Source organism: Asterias rubens, chromosome 1 (assembly GCF_902459465.1).
Source record: "Asterias rubens chromosome 1, eAstRub1.3, whole genome shotgun sequence".
In the NCBI taxonomy this organism is placed as follows: domain Eukaryota; kingdom Metazoa; phylum Echinodermata; class Asteroidea; order Forcipulatida; family Asteriidae; genus Asterias; species Asterias rubens.
In genome coordinates, this window is record NC_047062.1 from 15,543,727 (window position 1) to 15,564,993 (window position 21,267).

The 21,267-nt window shown below is 37.9% G+C and overlaps 1 protein-coding gene across 2 annotated transcripts in view; it reads left to right on the forward strand.

Moving 5' to 3' along the window:
* Nucleotides 1–18,310, forward strand: part of LOC117291253 (ribosomal protein S6 kinase alpha-5-like) — a 30,626-nt gene extending 12,316 nt beyond the window's left edge. For both annotated transcript variants that reach the window (XM_033772888.1, XM_033772879.1), the window contains 13 exons: nucleotides 74–292; nucleotides 834–949; nucleotides 5,769–5,876; nucleotides 8,831–9,018; nucleotides 9,318–9,468; nucleotides 10,891–11,055; nucleotides 11,900–12,025; nucleotides 12,691–12,767; nucleotides 13,758–13,902; nucleotides 14,331–14,501; nucleotides 14,863–15,066; nucleotides 15,969–16,125; nucleotides 16,367–18,310. In XM_033772888.1, the coding sequence (XP_033628779.1) occupies nucleotides 74–292; nucleotides 834–949; nucleotides 5,769–5,876; nucleotides 8,831–9,018; nucleotides 9,318–9,468; nucleotides 10,891–11,055; nucleotides 11,900–12,025; nucleotides 12,691–12,767; nucleotides 13,758–13,902; nucleotides 14,331–14,501; nucleotides 14,863–15,066; nucleotides 15,969–16,125; nucleotides 16,367–17,253 (2,714 nt within the window). In that variant the 3' untranslated portion in view covers nucleotides 17,254–18,310. The remainder of the gene's footprint in view (nucleotides 1–73; nucleotides 293–833; nucleotides 950–5,768; nucleotides 5,877–8,830; nucleotides 9,019–9,317; nucleotides 9,469–10,890; nucleotides 11,056–11,899; nucleotides 12,026–12,690; nucleotides 12,768–13,757; nucleotides 13,903–14,330; nucleotides 14,502–14,862; nucleotides 15,067–15,968; nucleotides 16,126–16,366) is intronic.
* Nucleotides 18,311–21,267: the final 2,957 nt, after the last annotated feature.

Consider the following 21,267-nt stretch of genomic DNA (forward strand, 5'->3'; position numbering starts at 1 on the left):
AGCCTTGCCGATGTTTTCAGTTATTCTAAACCTTGTTGTCGATTTTGTCTTTTCTTTATTTATCTTATTCAAGCATACGGTAAGGTGTTCTTGGTACGGAAGAACTGTGGTCATGATGTCGGCAAGATTTTTGCCATGAAGGTCTTGAAGAAGGCGACAATCGTGCAGAAAGCCAAGACAGCGGAGCATACTATGACAGAGAGACAGGTCCTAGAAGCAGTTCGTAGATGCCCCTTTCTGGTTACTCTACACTACGCCTTCCAAACGGATGCTAAGCTCCATCTTATCCTTGGTGAGTTGACTTATGGACCTTTCCATTGTAGATAACAAAGTGCGTCGGATGGCATGGCCTGCTGAATGTTTAGCAAAACAATCAATCTTATGTTTAAAAAAAAATCACAAATGCAAAACTTTCATTATTTTGTTTATGTAACATCCAAGAAGATCTTTTGAATTTGATGGGATTTGATAAAACTATAAAAGTAAACAAACTAGGACTAGTATTAAGGTGTTTTGTACTGCCGTGTTTATCACATGGTGAGGATGGGACGAAAGGCCACTGTGCATAGAACCAGAATGTATGGTTTGTAACGTGGACCATGGTTTGATGATGAATGTCATGTGACCTATATTAATCCTCCAATCAAATGACAAGGATCAACTTGGTATTATGTAATGTGTTTTAGAATCAACTAGTCTTGGTTTCAGTAATTTCTTTGCTAACTTTAATTGTATTGTTTTAAATACCTAGTTAAATCCTACTTATGTACACGGACATGTTCTTGGTAGTAAACCTCAAGTTTAGATTCAGCCTCGCGTCTGTCTTGTTTCAGATTATGTGAATGGAGGGGAGCTTTTTACACACTTGTACCAACGGGAAAGTTTTTCCGAGGCTGAAGTTCGTATCTACATTGGTGAGATCATCCTTGCCCTAGAACATCTTCATAAGGTAGGTTATTAAAGTAGACCCCTTTCAGGCCTGGAATTTCCTCCACTGCCCTTGTTTTGCCTTGGTGCCCTTTCAAAATTCTCAAAGACTTTACGATTTTCCAATGGAAGTGCCATTTTCAAAATGAAACATTGCAATTTAATGCATGACACATTTCTTAGAATTACAATTACAGGTTCTTACTCCTGCGTTGGCATTTACCACTTCAGAATTTTGGCAATATCTCAAAAAAGCTACCACCTTTTGAAATGAAATTTGTTCAGTTAAGTTTGATTGGATCATATGATTAAAACAATTGAACATACACCAAGGGTGTACTTTACCTTTAAAGGGAAGGTACACGTTTGGTAATTACTCAAAACAAGTATTAACCTAAAAACTTACTTGGTAACGAGCATTGGAGAGCTAGTGATAGTACAAAACATTGTGGGAAACGACTCCCTCTGAAGTTATGTAGTTTTTGAGAAAGAGGTTATTTCTCACTAAAATATTAAAAGACTTCTTATTCCTATCTGAAAGCACACAAATTCGTCCAGCAAGGTTGTTTTTCCTCTCATCATTTTCTCGCAACTTTGACGACCAATTTAGCTCAAATTTTCACAGGCTTGTTATTTTATGCTTATGTTGGGATACATCAAGTGAGAAGACTGGTCTTTGACAATTACCAAACAGGTACCTTCCCTTTAAATCATCCTGTTATCCTGAAATGGGTTTTTTCTTTACACTTTTATTGAAAGCAATTAATGGTAAATTTTAAATGAGTGAATAATGTTTTGCACATAATGTTCAGTTGCATTTTATCCTGCGTTTTGGGGCTTTGAAAGCACCATTTTCAATCTTTAAAAGTCACATTAAACACAAATGAATAGAGAAGGGAAAAGTTTTAATGGATTTCGCGCAGAGAGTTTTCTAACTGGCAAGAAGCAATTGTCCTGAATGTTTCAAAAGAGTCATTGAGGCAGAGTATTATTGTTCAGTTAAGAGGTTTTTAATTCTAAAACATTGTACCTTCACTTTTGTCTTAATTCTTGCCTGTTATCATCCGCATTTTAACCTGAAGATTTTAAATAGATTTCAAGTTTCAGTCCGCATGTTAAAGGTTGCTCTAGCCATTCAAATGGATTGAACAATACAGCACACATTTTTACAAAAGAGTTTGATTCAAGTTATGACATTTTCATGGAAAAAATGAATCTCAACAACACAGGCTTTATGTTTTCTCCCTCAGACTAAACAAAAATGTTGGAATATCCCTGTCATGCTCTAGTGGCTTGAGTTCATTGTGCCCAAAAGGGAAAAAAGTATATTCTAGGAACCACCTTGAATGGTTGTGTACATGTACTACACATAGGAGATCAACCTTGATGTACTCATAGTTCTTTTGCTTTGAATCACGTCCTGGTCATGGACAGTTCAAATTGTTCAATTTCCTAGACTTGGCCTCTTATACTGTGAAAACAGAAGGGGGGGTGGCTGATATATTTTGGTTAATACTGGAGGTTTATAAAATCTGCTGATGTGGTCCGGGTTGGCTGAGTAAACTTGACAGACAAGACAAACTTGTCACAATAACATATATGTTTTTCTTCTTTTTGGGTGGAAATAAGTTGTGATTTTCTTGCTAACTGATGGATTGATTTGTTGTTAATATTTATATACTTGTTATTTCTGGTTGTGAAGCCTAGGATTGTCAGAAAAAGTTTCTGTATAACAATGGCACCCCTCCCCCCCCAAAAAAACCAAAAAAACAACAACACCAAAACAACAACAGACATTTTTTTAATTCGTCAACAATCCCATTGGTTTTGTACTCAAAAGTGAAGCGAGGTCTAAAACACCTGGATCCCTTTCCAGGGGTCGCAGGTTCAAGTCCTGTTCTAGTCAAACTTTCCTTTTAAAAGACGGTTAGCACACAAATTTGCTTAGCAAGCATTCACAACAATCTTGAATTTAAGCAGAACTCAGGTTAACAGTCTACATACAGTGCTATATATATATTAAAAAAAAAAAAAAAATACCCAAATACCAAACACCCAAATACACAAACAAACAACAACCCATTTTGATGTTTGTGGCTTCAACGAAAACTGCACTTTGATTGAATCAGCGGAACTGTGACACTAAATACATCACTCAAGCCACTTTCAGCTTGTGAGAAAACAACACATCAATCATGTATAGCTTCTTACTTTTTTTGGTCACATCTCCAGAAGTGATACGGCCTAGTTTGATAAAGATCAACTTAAAAAAGATCCTCCGCCCACGTCGCTGTCCAAGCAGGAAGCGATCGAAAGTGGTCACTCACAGATGTGATATTTTTTAAAAGACCAAAAGTGACATTTGTGTGTTACACTTATCTTAGTGTAATGCCTCGCGTGGTCGTAGTGCATTTTGTAATCACTGTCTAGTGCACTACGGTGTGAGGTCCGGGTTGCTGAAACGTCTGTAATTTATTTAAAAGAAAAACCAATGTAAACCCAGGCCAATAAAGTTGAGACTGGACAAGCCAGTACTCTTGTGGTTAAGTGTTTTATGATCAACTTGAGGACTATGTATACACAAAATATAAGATAAATATTCTCTTAGTGCCTGTTCAAATTATTATTATTATTATTATTATTTTTTTCCATTACACATCAAACAGCACAATTTGCGCCAATAACTGTATGAATAGGAAACAAGAAGAATTGTTATACCTCGGTAACAAACTATTGAGTTTGATTGGTTGAGAACCAATCATATGACGTGCAACAAAAACGCATGTACATGTACCATGGCTGCACAGCGCGGCGGGTAACATGAGTGATGTTAAACCGGTGTACATCACCTGGATCGTTCCCACCGTTGGTCAGTTTCACGCGCTTAGTACGAAACATCCGGGGGTTCGAGGGAACAGTGAAGAAAGGTTTCTTATTTAGACCACTGTTTGTCTGCTTATTAAACTATGCATACTCCGTCGTAATAATGTTTGAAGATAACAACAGTACTTCGAGAAGAGGAATAATAATAATATCCAGGTATAACAAAACAATTGTTACACGCAGCAAAAGCAATAAACCATTTACACTGGTCCCTCGGCCTGAGGCCAGTGTTTTAAAGTTGTGAATGAACCAGCACTGCATTCTCCTTGCGATTAAAATGTTTTTGGATAAAATTGAAGACTACCCATAATAAATTGTTCTCTTCGTGACTTTTCAAATTTAAAAAGTTCAAATGTTAAACTGACTCGGTATTTTTTTCTCCCTTCAATTTTGTCTTGCAAAGCAAATTCTGGTCCCATCAACATTTTGAGCATCAAGCGCTATCGGTCGTATGGATCCCTCACCCAAATTTGGGCCCTGTTTGACAAACAGACTAACAAAGAGAGTTCCAGTAGAATCAGTGTTCCCAATGCCCGTTAATTGCCCTTAAATATTTTCTTTTAAAATCCCCACGGATAATCCTTTATGCACAGAAAACAATTTTGATTTAATCTTACGCATGGTCTGCAAAATGTCAATTTCACTGAATCGGGTACCTGCTACACTGTCCATCCGCGGTGTGCAGACATGGGAGTTGAATGACCCCACCGTTGTTGCTTTTAACAAAATTGCGCAGACATTGATGTTAAGTATACATACAGTCACTTGAATAATTTAGCGCAAGTCCAGGGACATAATCAGGTATGCTGTGGATGGTGTAAGTGTTTAGAGTGTTTTTAAGTATAAGACTACAAAAAAGAGAACAACTTGAGCCTTGTGGCTTTTTTTAGCATTGCAGATCTGCCCCATGTTTTTCTGTTCAATTTTGTTTGCATTTTTAATTTTTTTTTTATAAGCTTTAGCTTGCTAAATTTTAAACAGGAAAAATAGAATTGTTTAATAATCGTTTTTAAAGGAACATTACAGAATTGGTTTTGCTAGCAAAACAGTTGCTGTCAGTGTAAGCACTTTATGTAATCCACCATATACATAAACTGACAAATCTGTAAAAGTTCGAGATCGATCGGCCATCTGGGTCACGAGAGAATAGTGAAAAACCGATCACAAATTTAGCACTGCATCGACGCCAAAACAAAAATGAATAAAACCCTCACTGACCGATAAACTCCAAATGCGAAATTAAATTAGATTATTTATTTCTCATCAAATGTGAAGTTTCAGACAGAAATATTTCAAGGGATGTTTTCTACTATCATCATCATTAGACCGTGTAAGTTTTATGTAAATCTGTGATCTTCATGATTTTTGTTTTTTACCAATTCTGTAACGTTCCTTTAAGTGTTTATAAGTGCTAACACTTTTTACGCAGGACAAATTTATGACAAGATAAATCTTTTGAATTAATATTTTAGCATATTTTGTTATGGTAGTCTCGTCAGTAATTATATTTTATTTTTAAACAAAAACCCAGAAACAGTTCGTACAGGCGTCTGTAAAAAACTCATACTTAATAGAAGGAAATTTGCATCGGGGATAAGGTTATTAATTTTGGTTTTACCCATATACACCGATGTGTGTTAGCACTGTATACTCAATACATATTACACAGGCATATTACTTACAACTCATACTTACAAACGTGCTCTCAGACGGGACGGACACAGTGTGGCCAAGAAGTCAAGTCATAATGAAGGATTTTTGATTGCCTTCAGCTATGGTCCATTAAACCATTACTGGGCTTCCCTGGCATGCCTGGAGTGAACAGTTTTTCGGATAGAAAAAAAGCCAAGAGGAAAAAATGTTGGTTTGCGTGTATATCTCTGATTTCCATTTGAATCTTGCCCTGAAAAGTAATTTTCACTCAGTGTTTTTGTTGTTTTTGTTTTTGTTTTTTTCAGCTTGGAATTATTTACCGAGACATCAAACTGGAGAATATTCTACTGGATCAAGAGGGTCATATTGTCCTGACAGACTTTGGACTCAGTAAAGAGTTCTTGCCCAACACGGTGAGATTTGCCCCTCGTTTGATGCACTGTTAATTTTGTTTTGCTTTGTATTCTCGCAACGTGTTTGATGTTAAAATCATATATAAATGTAGATAATTTGTTCCCTGGTCATTGGGCCAATAGCATTCCTTTAATCTTTCTTAGCTCTCTGGAGTTTACAGCCCTGAGCTACTGTATGGCGCTAGTGGCTTTTTCATACACAATGTCAACCTCTACCCTTGCAGGTACCCATTTATACCCCTGGGTAAAGTAAAGCATTTATACCCCTGGGTATAGTAAAGCATTTATACCCCTGGGTATAGTAAAGCATTTATACCCCTGGGTACAGTAAAGCATTTATACCCCTGGGTATAGTGAAGCATTTATACCCCTGGGTATAATAAAGCATTTATACCCTTGGGTATAGTAAATCATTTATACCCTTGGGTATAGTAAAGCATTTATACCCCTGGGTATAATAAAGCATTTATACCCTTGGGTATAGTAAAGCATTTATACCCCTGGGTACAGTAAAGCATTTATACCCCTGGGTATAGTGAAGCATTTATACCCCTGGGTATAATAAAGCATTTATACCCTTGGGTATAGTAAAGCATTTATACCCTTGGGTATAGTAAAGCATTTATACCCCTGGGTATAATAAAGCATTTATACCCCTGGGTATAATAAAGCATTTATACCCTTGGGTATAGTAAAGCATTTATACCCTTGGGTATAGTAAAGCATTTATACCCTTGGGTAAAGTAAAGCATTTATACCCCTGGGTATAGTAAAGCATTTATACCCCTGGGTATAGTAAAGCATTTATACCCCTGGGTATAGTAAAGCATTTATACCCCCTGGGTATAGTGAAGCATTTATACCCCTGGGTATAGTAAAGCATTTATACCCTTTGGTATAGTAAAGCATTTATACCCCTGGGTATAGTAAAGCATTTATACCCCTGGGTATAATAAAGCATTTATACCCCTGGGTATAATAAAGCATTTATACCCCTGGGTATAATAAAGCATTTATACCCCTGGGTATAGTAAAACATTTATACCCCTGGGTATAGTAAAGCATTTATACCCCTGGGTATAGTAAAGCATTTATACCCTTGGGTATAGTAAAGCATTTATACCCCTGGGTATAATAAAGCATCTTGCTTAAGGACACTAGTGCCATGACGGGATTTGAACCCACACTCCAATGACTTAACCACCATAACTTGAACTTGATGCTCTTACCCACTCGACCATGACACTCTACGGGATGTCATTAGAAACTTGTACACTCCAAGGCGCAATGTTTTGACTCTCAAAAGGTCAATTTCAACGCTTTGATTGAACATCATGGAAAGTCAGAAATAAACCCTCAAATCCCTGGACAACAATATACATACAGTACAGACCCATATTTGAAGTTTAACCATTAAATAGTTAGTTTCCTTTGTTTGAGGAAGTCAGTATACAAATATTGGATGCATAATGAGTACACTGTTGCAGAACATATTTTTAAAGGTATTTTTTATATGACAAACAAAACAGTGTTTCAGGGATATCACGGATCTCTCAGTGCTTGAGTTATGGCGCTGGAATGCAGAAGTTTCCATGAAGTGTGTGCGCTATTAATGTGATGTGAAGTGCAATGTATACACCTACATGACGGTCCCACAACATTATGAGCCTATGAGTACTTCTAGGTGCAGTTTCCGTTTCATTCTTTTAAAGACCCTGGACACTATTGGTAATTGTCAAAGACCAGTCTTCTCACTTGGTGTATCTCAACATATTCGTAAAATAACAAACCTGTGAAAATTTGAGCTCAATTGGTTGTCGAAGTTGCGAGATAAAAATGAAAGGAAAAACATCTTGTCACACGAAGTTGTGTACTTTCAGATGCTTGATTTTGAGACCTCAAATTCTAAATCTGAGGTCTCGAAATCAAATTTACGGAAAATTACTTCTTTCCCGAAAACTACGTCACTTCAGAGGGAGCTGTTTCTCACAATGTTTTATACTATCAACCTCTCCCCATTACTCGTTACCAAGTAAGGTTTCATGTAAATAATTATTTTGAGTAATTACCAATAGTGTTCACTGCCTTTAAGCATTCTCTAGAACAATCTACACAGTAAAGTACTGTAGATACACATGGTAATACCGCAAACTGATACATTGATACCTCACCATGCAAAACCCATGCATGTATGTTTACAAGTAAAAGGAAACTTTGCCGTTTCAAAGAATTCATAGCATTTGTGCATCACACGAGGTGTAATGGAAGTAAGAAGATACTTTAACAGGCCTTGAGCTAACACATGGCACCAACAACAATTGCCATGGTGCCCTTTGCTTTTGCTCAGTTGCCCTTTGCAAAATTCAAACACAAATTAACATTTTCCTGATAGTAGAAGTGCACCTTACAAGAGGAAATTTGCAGGTGTCCTTTCGAGAAGGCAATTGAAGGCCTGCTTGTAGTCTGTTGATTAAAATAAATGCTGCTCATTTTTTTTCCTCTGGATGGGGCAAGAAATTAAAGGTTGATAAGTCCCTGGATTATACAGCGGAGCCAGAATAGTGAGCTGTGATGTGGAAAATGCATTGGGAATCAGGCTTGTTTTGATGGCAATCCTGCAGACAACACCTTGCATGTTGTTCACTGGGACATGTATGCTGGCGGGTTGTCAAGTGGTGTCTTTTCCTCCATCCTGCCACCCTTTCTGCAAAGGATTCGAACTGCCTCTAGCCACCGGGCGATCTCGGTGGTGTAGTTGGTAAGACGCTGCTCTTGAATTGCAAAGGTCATGGGTTTGAACCCCACCCGAGTAATGTGCGTGTGATTTGTTTTCACAAAGCTCGGGAATGTTCTGAGTATAAAGTGCTAACACACATCGGTGTATGGGTAAAACCAAAATTAACATTTGCAGTTGAATTAATTTTGTTGCCTCTTATGTTTTCGTGTGTGTACAGGATACAAGAGCCTACTCATTTTGTGGGACGATTGAATACATGGCCCCGGAGGTGGTCAGGGGAGGCTCAACTGGTCATGATAAAGCCGTTGATTGGTGGTCATTGGGGGTATTGACCTATGAACTCTTGACCGGTGCGTCACCGTTTACTGTGGATGGAGAAAAGAACACACAGTCTGAGATCTCCAAGTAAGGAAAATATACCTTGTTTGGGGTTTGAATCCCTCTTTAGACTACGTTTCAAATAGGTTTTTACTGCTTCAAAACATTGAGTGTATTGGTATTTCTTAAACCATGTTGTTGGTGATACACTCATACTATCCTTTGATGATCAAATTACATAAGCACTGTTGATGTTTCGATGAAGCCACATTTCAAAGTTCGCTTGAAAGAAAAAAATTACATTTTAGAAAATGAGTGTATCATAACACTGAATTTGGCATTGAAGCCCCACGTTGACTTGGAGGTATTTTGTGTGTCTTTTTTAGACGGATCCTGAACGAACATCCGGGAATGCCTTCTAGTTTCTCCTCAAACATGAAGGACTTCATCAACCGGCTGCTGGACAAAAATGCTAAGAAAAGACTCGGGTCAGGACCTGGCGGCGTTGACCAAATCAAAAAGCATCCTTTCTTCAAGGTTGGTAAAAGTTACAAGTTTGTTTAGAGTGAGAGAGAGACGGGCGACCACATCAACCAATTTGTCAATCTGCAAATTTCACTTAACACTTAATGTTTTAATAAGTAGCTATAATAGATTTTCAAGTACAACCTTGTATAAAGCTTAAGCTTGGGCGATACCACGATATTATCGAATATCGCAATATTAATTTGGAAACTATTTCGATATCAGATCAATTTGGTTTTAATCGAAATATCGATATATCGATCAAGTATCGCAATATCGCGATGTATTTCCTAGCTGAGACATCTTGCACCCCATGGGTTTGAAGTAAAACCAGAAGAATAGGTCATTAGAACACCTCTCTTATGCTATGACTGTCTCTTTTACAACTTTCACTGGGAGTTTGAAGACTGATGATGTCAAATTTAATTAATTGCAATTATATCAAATATCGCGATATATTGTCGGCGATATATCGAGAATAAAATAAATCGATATCGCCCAGGCTTAATAAAGCTCTTTTTGAAGTATTGTTGGCTAAAAACTAGCTGGGCCTAGCATCATAACTCTGCTTGCTGTAAGCAAAGAATTTTTGCTTATAGAACAAGCTGTTATGAAAGCAGGGACTCCACGCTAACCCCAAGCGTTTCTCAAAGGTTAGAATGGGATCATTTGTAAAGTGTCATTTTATACTAATCCTATTGAAAATCTGTCCAGAAGTCTGGAGAAACTTTACAGGAAATTATGGTTTGGTTGGTTAGTGCGTAAAACACTCACCTTCACCAATGTGGCTCTGGTTCAATTCCCGGCTAAGGCCATATCTGAGGCAATTGTGCATTGGACTCTCCAATACCCCAAGGGTAATTCTTCAGGCCATGGTTTTCCTCCCTCTTGAAAAATAAAAAACCTCTCGGTCTCTAGCTGTACTCCGTGGTCATATGGGTTGATGTGGCTGGCTGCTAAAATGTGTCTTTACATGCCTGAACATGTTGTAGCATGTCATGGCCGTGTTGTGGCATGTCATGGCCAAGCGGTTAAGAGCACTGGATTCAAATTTTGGTGTTTGATCAGCAGAGTGTGGGTTAGAATCCTGGTCGTGACACTTGCTACGTAAAATTGGGGAGGTAGTGCTTTCTAATTTTGGTGTTTGATCAGCAGAGTGTGGGTTAGAATCCTGGTCGTGACACTTGCTATGTAAAATTGGGGAGGTAGTGCTTTCTGCTCTACCGACTAGGCTTCGGACTGATAATACCCAAGCCTACATCTGTATGGACTGTAAAAGGAGTGACCCTGTTTCAGCCCTAGGAGTAGGTGGAAACGGCCTCTGGAAAATAATAAGTGTAGCCCACACCTAAAAGTGATCTGCAGGCCCAAATTATAATTATTAACTGCAACTGATTTATATACCCCACTTTTTTGCTAACAAAAACATGTCAGGATTTGAATTGGGATGACCTGGCAGAGAAGAAGGTCCAACCACCATTCAGGCCTCACATTAATGGTGAATTAGACGTCAGTAACTTTGCGGATGAGTTTACAAACCTACCCCCTGCTGAGTCTCCTGCAGCAGTGCCCAATACAGCCGACGCAAGAGTCTTCAGGGTGAGTCATCAGGGTTGGATTTCAAGACTAGACTTATCTTGAGTTAGGACGAGTTACTCTTCCTAACTTGGGACTAGCCTTAAGTTTTTAATAACCCCTCAATACTCCTAGGACTAGTCCTAAGTTAGGACTATCTTTGTGAAATCGACCCCTGGATAGCTCTTTTTCTCAATGAGCTTTTGCATTTTTGTTCTTCGTTCTCTCTCGTCTCATTTCTCAAATTTTGTTTGTTATTGTCTAGTTGTACCGGAAGAGTCAGATACCATTTGTGATCAGGGCCCAATTTTTTAAAGCTGTTAAGCAGAAAATACTGCTTAGTAATTTTTGTTTTGCGAAGCAAAACATGAGTTAGGGCGCCGGTTGTGACTTAATTGTACACGTTATTGTTCTTTTTAGGATCAGCAGGAGAGGAGAGCCTCTCGACATGAACTGTGTCTCTTTTAGGCAATCCTTCGGGCTCCAGCTGTTTCTCTTTCTTTACTGTATTTAAATGGCTCTTTGCTGTATTTTTCAATGTTTTTAATCTACATGTAGTGTTATTTAATTGCTCTTTGCTGTATTTTTCAATGTTTTGAACCTAATTAATGTGCATTATTGTACTCAATTCCCGAGAAATGAAAATAATACAAATATAAATATGATGGAATATCGGCTGGTATCTGCATCCTTGGATATGGGATGCAGAAACGCTCTATCTCTCTGTCTTTTACTTGCGCTTGTTTGATAAACGTTATATAGCTGCATTTACATGTATTACACAATTCAAACTAATTTAAGCTATGAAAGAAAAGTCTGTTTTATCTTCAGTTTTGTTTTAGCTTTATTGGTTTTTCTTTCTTTGCAGGGTTACTCCTTCATAGCTCCATCAGTACTGTACAGTGATAATGCAATTACAAAGGATTTATTGCATCCTGCTCCTGACAAGAATAAGCCATCCCATGACCAAATTGCACATTCTTCTAAAATCAAGGTGAAATTTCAATTGGTTAGGATTAGGGTTAGGCTTAGGGTTAGTACGATTATTTGACCTCAACAAATACAAGTACACCAAAAAGCACAGTCAAACTTGGTTAGGGTAAGGGTTAAGCTCAGGGTTGCTTCCTAGGGTATTGGAAGACGGCAAACTAGTTTTGTCAAATTCAAATACCGAGTGGAGGTAATATCCTCTGTTCACCCCAAGTAAACCGTGTAGAAAGGTTTTGCAGTAACACTATGTAATGATAATCTCTAAATTAGTTCGGGTGGTTCTGAAAAGAATCAGTGGTTTCAACTCAACGTTTTAAACCGTGTTATATTTGTTTTGCTTTTATACCTCAAACCTCTCTAGTTCGGCATCGATGATCTTGGCTTAAGCGTGTGCCGCCATCTTTTCATGTGTTTGTACTTATGACAATATTCACTACACCCGTGCAACAGTTTGATGTTTGCTTTGTAAGGCGTATGCGTTGTAGACAGCTGACTTGTGACCGTCCTCTATGCATGCGTATTTACCCTGCATGCGTATTTAGCGCACGCTTGGTAAACAGCAAAAATAGCAACTGGCATGTGATGGTGAATGGACCAGTCAGAATTCAGCTCTTGCTCATGAATATGTATGAGGTATAGTAATGATGTGTTTTTATTTCCCTTTTGAAGGAATCTTTGTTCTACAAGACGTACGAAGTTGAATTGAATGCGGAACCACTTGGTGATGGTAGTTTCTCAGTTTGTAGGTGAGCAACCAGTTATGGGGAAATTTTGGGATCTAATGTTATGTAAATCAATAGGACAAACATAGTTTTGTTTTTTTTAAGTCCTAAATGCGGAATCGAGAATGTGTGTTAAATCAGGGAATAGATTTTATGTTTATTTGATGGGTAGGGTTGGTGCATTGAGCACAGGATGAATAATGTCACAAAATTATTAATGTAAACCACAAGGGAAACTGACTGGGTAAATTTTGAATGGATTTTCGGAATGAACAAAGAATTGACTAGAGTGGGATTCGAACCAACGACCTCCGGATTAACACCCCCGAACAAAGATATTGACAAAATAGGGACATCGCCAATATAGGGTTAGATAGCTCAGTTGGTAGAGCGCCGGCACGTTAATGCGGAGGTCATTGGTTCGAATCCCACTCTAGTCAATTCTTTGTTCAACCCCAAAAATCAAAATTGTTAATGGTCTCACTTTTCAGTACCGCAGAGTCTTTCTCAAAAGCTAAATGACAACACAACACAAACACACACAGGTGTACCATAGTGTAACAGAAGCAGTCAAACATTTATAAAGGCAGTGGACACTATTGGTAATTACTCAAAATATTTATTAGCATAAAACCTTACTTGGTAACGCGTAATGGGGAGAGGTTGGTGGTATAGAACATTGTGAGAAACGGCTCCCTCTGAAGTGGAGTAGTTTACGAGAAAGGAGTAATTTTCCACAAATTTGATTTTGATACCTCAGATTTAGAATTTGATGTCTCGAAATCAAAGATCTGAACGCACTTCGTGTGACAAGGGTGTTTTTTCTTTCATTATTATCTCGCAACTTCGACAACCGATTGAGCTTAAATTTTAACAGGTTTGTTATTTTATGCATACATGTTGAGATACAGCAAGTGAGAAGACTGGTCTTTGACAATTACCAATAGTATCCAGTGTCTTTAAGGGTCATAAATAATATCCTAACATTTAACTATGTTTTTTTTATATCTGCAGAAAATGTATACATAAAAAGACTGGTCTGGCTTATGCAGTGAAGATTATCAGCAGACGAAGAAATTGCACTCAAGAATTGAAGACGTTGCAACTCTGTCAGAATCATCCTAATATTGTACAGCTGCACGGAGAGTTCAGGGATGAGGTCAGTAACCTTTGACCCTTGACCTTTCAACAACTTGAACAACGAACAAATATAACTTGTACAAGTAGTTGCATCTCTATGAAGGGACAGTGACAATACTAAGTTTTGAAATTGTGCTTCATACTAAAAGGTTTTTTTTGGGGGGGGGGTGGATTTGTTTAAAACAGCAGATGATGTTTTGATTTTAATGATTTCTTATGCTGTTCCGTGTCATCGTACCAACAAAGCAGCCTATCTCGCATTGCGTTCAGTTAGCTACATGTAACAAGTGTGAGCAGGTATTTGGTGTATGCCCAGGTGTAATGACGTAGTTTCCGGCTGCAGTTGTATCATAACAAGATAGCCGAGGACAAGTTGACTTTGACATGAGTAAAAAACTGGACGTATTAAACCCTTGAGTTTCCTCTGTGTTTGTTTGATCGTTTTAGCTCCATACTTACATTGTAATGGAGCTTTGTAAAGGAGGGGAGCTACTGGATCGAATCCGCAAGAAAAGGCACTTTGACGAGTCGGAGGCAAGTTCTATCATGAGGAAATTGGTATCAGCTGTTGGTTTTATACATGATCGAGGAATAGTACACCGAGATCTTAAACCAGAGGTAAGAAGTGCAATTCAAATTGAGTTTGACAGAAGTTTGACTTAAAAAAAATGAAAAAGTACACAGAAACATTTAGTCAACTTCTACCGTTCCGTTGACGATGTTGTTGTCTACATCTCTCTATGATTGTTATATTCAGGGAAGAGAAATTTCAGTTTTGTATCCATGTTAAAGGATTCGTGTTCTTTTTCAAAATGTCACAGATTTACATTAAACTTACAGGGTTTGAAGATAATGGTAGTAGAAAGCTTCCCTTCAAATATTACTTACTGAGGTGCTGTAGTTTTTGAGAAATGAGAATTGTACATGATGTCGGGAAAGAGATTGTTTATTTGATATAATTCTTATCTTCAAACCCCAGAACCTGCTCTTCACTGACGACACTGAAGATGCCGAGCTGAAGATTGTTGATTTTGGGTTTGCCAGAATTACCAATGCTAATCAGCCCCTTAAGACGCCATGCTTTACACTGCATTTCGCCGCTCCGGAGGTGCTGGGACAAACTATTAATAAAGATGTGGGGTATGATGCGTCGTGCGATATCTGGAGTTTGGGTGTTATTTTGGTAAGTCATGGTCATTATCACTCCATCTGTATTTGTTAAAAACTAAAGAGCTCAGTTCCTTGACTTGTATTCATAAACAAAGTGTGTATCGTAAGCTATTAGCCTCGTCTCACTACGTCCATGTTACCATACCTTGGTTGTATTATACTAAATGTTTGGCTGGCCTTAGATTAGGGAACAAAAGCTCCCTAGTTAACCTTAACCCAAAATGTTTTCATTAAATTGTTGCTTTATTATTGAGTCATGGTGTACCTTATTCACCATACCTCATACATTGCTTTGCTTTTTGCTTTTGTAATTTCAACGTAAATGTGCATGATTGTTTTGAATGACAGCATTGAAATAAATGTTACTGAATTTAATTGCTGAAAAGAGTCAAAATGCACAGGCAGTATAGGCCTAAAATACTTTGATCTTATGGCACCGGACCCATATCTGACGTTTCTGATCTAAAAAAAAAACTTACCGTCTCAGGAGTTTGCAAGACCACACATTGTTGTCTCACCCACCAAGAAAATCAAGGGTTACCATAGGTGATCAGGCATTTGTGTACACGCTCCACAAAGGAATAATCTTTCTCCTTGTGTATTAGATAATCATCTTCACTTAATGTATGTAAATCAAATTTAACAACCCATTTGTTTACTTCACTTAGTTAATTCCATTTAACTCTGTTTGTGCATTTGTATTTCTTTTTCTCAGTATTTTTGGTATTTCTTGTAATGTGCGATGGAGTATATTCATATAGGTAGTGACAACATGAATGTCCGTTAATATTGTTATTAATATAGTTATTGTTAGTGCTTTGTGACATTTGGCCCAGCTTTGCAAGGCACTCGGGTTTGCCAAGTCCCACAATGCAATCTCCTGTTTTTCATAAAATTTCTTGTGACATTTTTCAGTATACAATGCTGTCTGGTCACGTTCCATTCCAAGCATCGCGTCGTAGCGGCGATAACAGCGCATCTGAGATCATGCGTCGTATTAAAGATGGAAATATTTCCTTTGCTGGACCACACTGGGCTTCTGTGTCGGAGGCGGCTAAGGATCTTATCCAGGGCAAGTAGTTTTCTTGGGTTTTGTTTGAAGTTCATTTCATCGCTGTCTCTCTGTGTCTTTCTTTCTGATTTCCTTATTGCTCTTCTTTGACTCATTTTTCCAGTCCTCAGGAAGTATCAAGAAACTAACTGGGATTATTATATTGTTAGCAAGTGGTTCAGTTTGGGGAAACATTCAAACACTATGATAACAACAACATAAACCTTTAAATTAAAACATTTCAATTTGTTTCATCTGCCAGGTCTTCTTACCGTTAATCCTAGCCATCGGCTGACCATAGATGACCTCTTAATCAATGACTGGATTCAGGGCCAGCAAGCAACCAGCTCTACCCCGCTTATGACCCCAAACATCCTCCTCTCTAGCAGTGCCTCAGTCCAGACCAAAGTCAAGGCAACAATGTCTGCCTTCCACAAAGCCCAGCGGGAGGGCTTCCTCTTGCTAGATGTCTCAAACGCTCCGCTCGCCAAGCGGCGGAAACTTAAAAAAGACTCTTCCACAGAGACGAGAAGCAGCTCCAGTGAAAGTACTCATTCCCAGGGTTCCTCGCAGGGATCCTCCTCGCATGGACGAACGTCACCGACGCATTGTCCCAATAATCCCAATCCAAAGTGTGGTCCGGTCAGAACAGAAGCTCCTTCAACCCAGACATCGACAGAGTTGCCTGCTTCGAATCCCCAAGTTGCAGGAGTGACTCAAATATCCGAGCATCCTCTTGCATTTCTGTCGGCCGCTTCAAACTTAGGGATGCCCCAACAGAGACATGTCTCACCGTCATCTTTTGTACCCCTCCAAGCGGCGAACCCCTTCCTCCAGTTGGCACAAGGAAATGCAAATCCACATTGTAACCGTGTGATGTTAGTACCTGTAGTCACCACTTGTGTATCTGGCCAAGCACCACATGAAGGAGCAGCTTCTGGGAGTGGATGCAGGCTGGAAGGTGAAGTCTCTACATCACAAGGTCCACCTCTTCCTTATCAGCATCATCATCATCATCCTATACAGTACTCTGCCGTCAATTTCCAACATCTACCAACTATACAGGAGAACCTAAGCCAGTGGCAGTCGGTCATGGCACCTACTAATAGTGTCACCTCATTAGATTCTGTGAAACCTGAATCGAAGTAAAGAGCAGTAAATTCTAATTTCAACCTGGAATTAAGAACATATTGAATGTTTCACTTCAAATCAAAACCAGGCTCACTGTTTTAAGAAGATTCTTGAGAATTTGCATTTTAGATTTTCCAAATTGCAGGCCTGGAATTTCAAAGGGCAAGGACATTTTGCAATGGGCACTGTTATCAGGAAATCTTGCAGTCTGTGGGAAACTGGTGATGGGGGCCTAGACCAGGGGCAAACATGGGCCACAGCCTCCATGGTCTGCAGGTGATTGCAGGCCTTAAATTCACTATCACATTGCGCAGTAGCATGGTGATCGATGATCAAGGCTAAATTGTGGCAATGTTATTTTTTGCCTATTAAATAGAGAACCTCTCTGTTGATTTACCAATTTTTTGAGATGGTCAAAGCACCATTCAAAACAAACTGAGGAGAGAAACCTGAGGTACCTTTACAAAGAATGAACTGCTTAGATAGATACATCAATTGTATTGTATTGCACTCTAGCATAGTGCCTTTATCCTACAAATTAAGCATTTGAAGAATCAGTCAGTATTTGGCTTCAAAAGTCTCTTGACTAAATTGTATTATAAAAAAGTATTATAAAGTACGTGTAAATACCAAACTATGTGCCTGTTTCAATTGGACGATATAATTACAAAGGGACCAATCAAAATTGTCTTAATTAGGCAGGTGCTTTATTGTTCTAGCTGTACTGTATAAATTATTTCTAACCAACATTTTGAATAACGAATCAGGGGTTGTACCTTGGTGGATCACCATTTTTGACACTCTGTGCAACAACACATGCTGAAATGAGGAAGGTTGACCGAAGATCTTCTTCAGTTGTTGGTTTTATTGGTCTAGTCACTGAACACCCGTTTCAGACAGGCGCTCCAGAGTCGCGCCGAACCAAATTCTGAATTAAGTACATGAAAAGTTTGATGTCTGAAACAGTTAGGAGCGACTGGGAGCGCTAGAAGCCGAAAGATCACCTGTTGCAGTCGTTCGGAATTACTCTGGAGTGCCTTGGTTTCAGACGTTGATCTTGTCATGAGCTGAGTCAATATTCATGTTTTGTTAAGTTCACCTGTCTGAAACTAAATTTATTTGGGTCGACCTAGAGTCGCTCCTAATCTATTTGGTTCGGCGTGACTCTGGCGCACCTGTCTGAAGCGGGTATAACACAGAGCAAAGCTAAGGTTGCAACTGCGTGACTGGTGCCCAAATCCCTTTGGCAAAAAAGAGACCGTGTGAATGAACTGTGGTTCAGCGGTTTTAACTGACTAGTTGTTGTACTCAACCTCCTTCCCAGTGGTGTACAAGTTCGCTCGCTGTTTTTTCATACAAACCTTCATAAAGGAGTATGATTTGATTAATGATATTATTCTCTTAAAGTTTGGTTTGTATTTAATCAATAATAAATGCAGTGACATAGCTTTGTTGTGGTTCGGGGGGAGGGGGGTGTAGGTCGGTGGCATGTACCCATAGCGCCGCCTTTTGAGGGGGCACCAAATCAACCAAGGGCGCCCTTTTTAAAAGCCTTGGGGTTGGTTTTCGTCTAGGATTTAGTAATACCGGTACTCAGTCTTTTCAAAGGCAATGTTAGTGAATCATCTTAATACTAACCACTTAATGTTTGAAAACAGTTGCTGGAGGCTTTCTTATTACTTTTTAAAACTGTTAAATTTCTTACAAGTTGAAATTCTTACAAGTCTTATTTTCTGGTCATATATATTTTCCTGAAGCTATAAGAGTGGTTTTAACTGTAAAATACACTTAAAATCCAGCTTTCCGGCTGCTTATAATTGGAATAAAACAATTACCAAAGTTGTACCATCCCTTTAAATATTTCTTTTAGAATTTAAAACAACAAAAAAAGAAACAAACACCCCCAAATGAAAAATTATTTTAGGCTGACTTTTCTTATCCAAATTCCTAATTTTTATATTAATACAAAAATTTATATATTAAAAAGTTTTATATAAAATAAAAACATTATGGAAGTTATTGAATTTTACCTTTTTTTTTTTAACTATTGTATTATATTTATAATAATATATATATTTGTTAAGTGATGTATTCTTTAATATCGTCTTATAGTGTAAAATGAAAATTTATAAATATTATATCCTGCTTTATAAGTTTTGATCAGGATAAACAAACCTACCACTTAGGGCCTAATTTCTTAAAGCTGCTGAAGGAGAAAAAATTTGTCTCGCAAAATACCAGTCGCAAATTGTACTTGAGACCTTATTTTGGTCAGCATAATGTTGTTGTGCTTGGCTACTTTTGTTGTTGTTTTCAAAGCAGCTCTGTGAACATTTGGCCCAGGTAGAAGGATTTGTGTGAGTGTATTAAATATACTCATCTTTACAGTTAACATCAACAGGTCCTTTAACATGAGCATCAGCAAAGAAGGTTCTCTGTAACAGATGCTAGTTGTTTGATTGTGATTGTTTATCAAGACTTTTTGGAACACAAATTTTCCAAAGTTCCTAATTTCTTGTTTATGAGTATTCTTTTTTTTTTTTTTTTTTTTTTTGGGGGGGTAAGTAAGGTCAAAATTTTCATTCACTGAACACTTTATTATAATGTAAATAAAAATAAGAAGACTTAAGACTTGTAGTGTGCACAATAGTGACACGTTCTGTGCATTAGAAGAGCAATATCGCCATAGCAAGGGTCCTTAGTTATTGCACTGTAAGCATTTCACACCACATATCCTTGTGATTTTAAGATGGTTACTAATTTACTCATCGGAGGTCTGGATCTCTGTTATTGACATAACAAGGATAGCTTTCACATGACAGGAATTTGCTATTTTTCAACATTGATGTGATTTTAGTTGAGGTTTCTATTACAAATTTTCTCATGCGAAAGGGCCTTAAATGCAGTGGACACTATTGGTAGTTACTCAAAATAATTATTATCATAAAACCTTTCTTGATTACGAGCAATGGGGAGAGGTTGATAGTATAAAACTTTGTGAGAAACAGCTCCCTCTGAAGTGCCATAGTTTTCGAGAAAGAAGTAATTTGCCACGAATTTGATTTCGAGACCTCAGGTTTAGAATTTGAGGTCTCGAAATCAAGCATCTGAAAGCACACAACTTCGTGCGAAAAGGGTGTTTTTTCCTTCATTATTATCTCGCAACTTCGATGACCGATTGAGCTCAAATTTTCACAGGTTTTTTATTTTATGCATATGTTGAGATACACCAACTGTGAAGACTAGTCTTTGACAATTACCAATAGTGTCCAGTGTCTTTAAATAGTACCAGAATGGGTGTGGTTAGCTTTATGCTTTGCCTCGCAGAATAAAACATTCCAACTTTCAACGAATGTAAATAGTCTTACCATTGCATGAATCCTGAACATTCATTGAATTTTTTGTTTGTAACATCCAAGTAGATTATTATCTCATTTTAGAGGAACACAAAACTTTTTTAAAAATGTAACAAATTGGGTTCTAGGCCATTCAACAAAGAGCTAAGATTGATCTTAACTGCAAATCAATCGTAGTTGCTAATATTAAAGTGTGATGTCACAATGTAAATTACTATGGTAAAACTGACAATTTGTCGTGCGACAAGGGGGGTGTTTTGTACTGCTGTGTATAACGCATGGTGTGGTCAATGAGTAAAAAAACAAGGATGGGACGAAATTATGCTCTTTGAATAGTACCAAAATGTATGATGAATGATATCATCCATGTAATGGTTTGACTTTTGAAGTTTGCATGCCCTACAACCCTCTAATCAAATGATAAGGATCTACCTGGATGTTATGTAATAAATAATATTGGTAGATACTGATATTGACAAAGGCTATAATTGTGTTACTTGAATATTTTGATATAAAATTGTGACACTATTCATAATAGCAATTTGCCACAATGGCATATCTGTTTAAACTAAGATATTAGTTAACTTGAATGAAGTAGGACTGAATTTGATAGCATAGGGTTGTGGGGAATAAGCGTTTTTTTTGTGGCTTAGTTACAAGTTACTTTTTACACTTT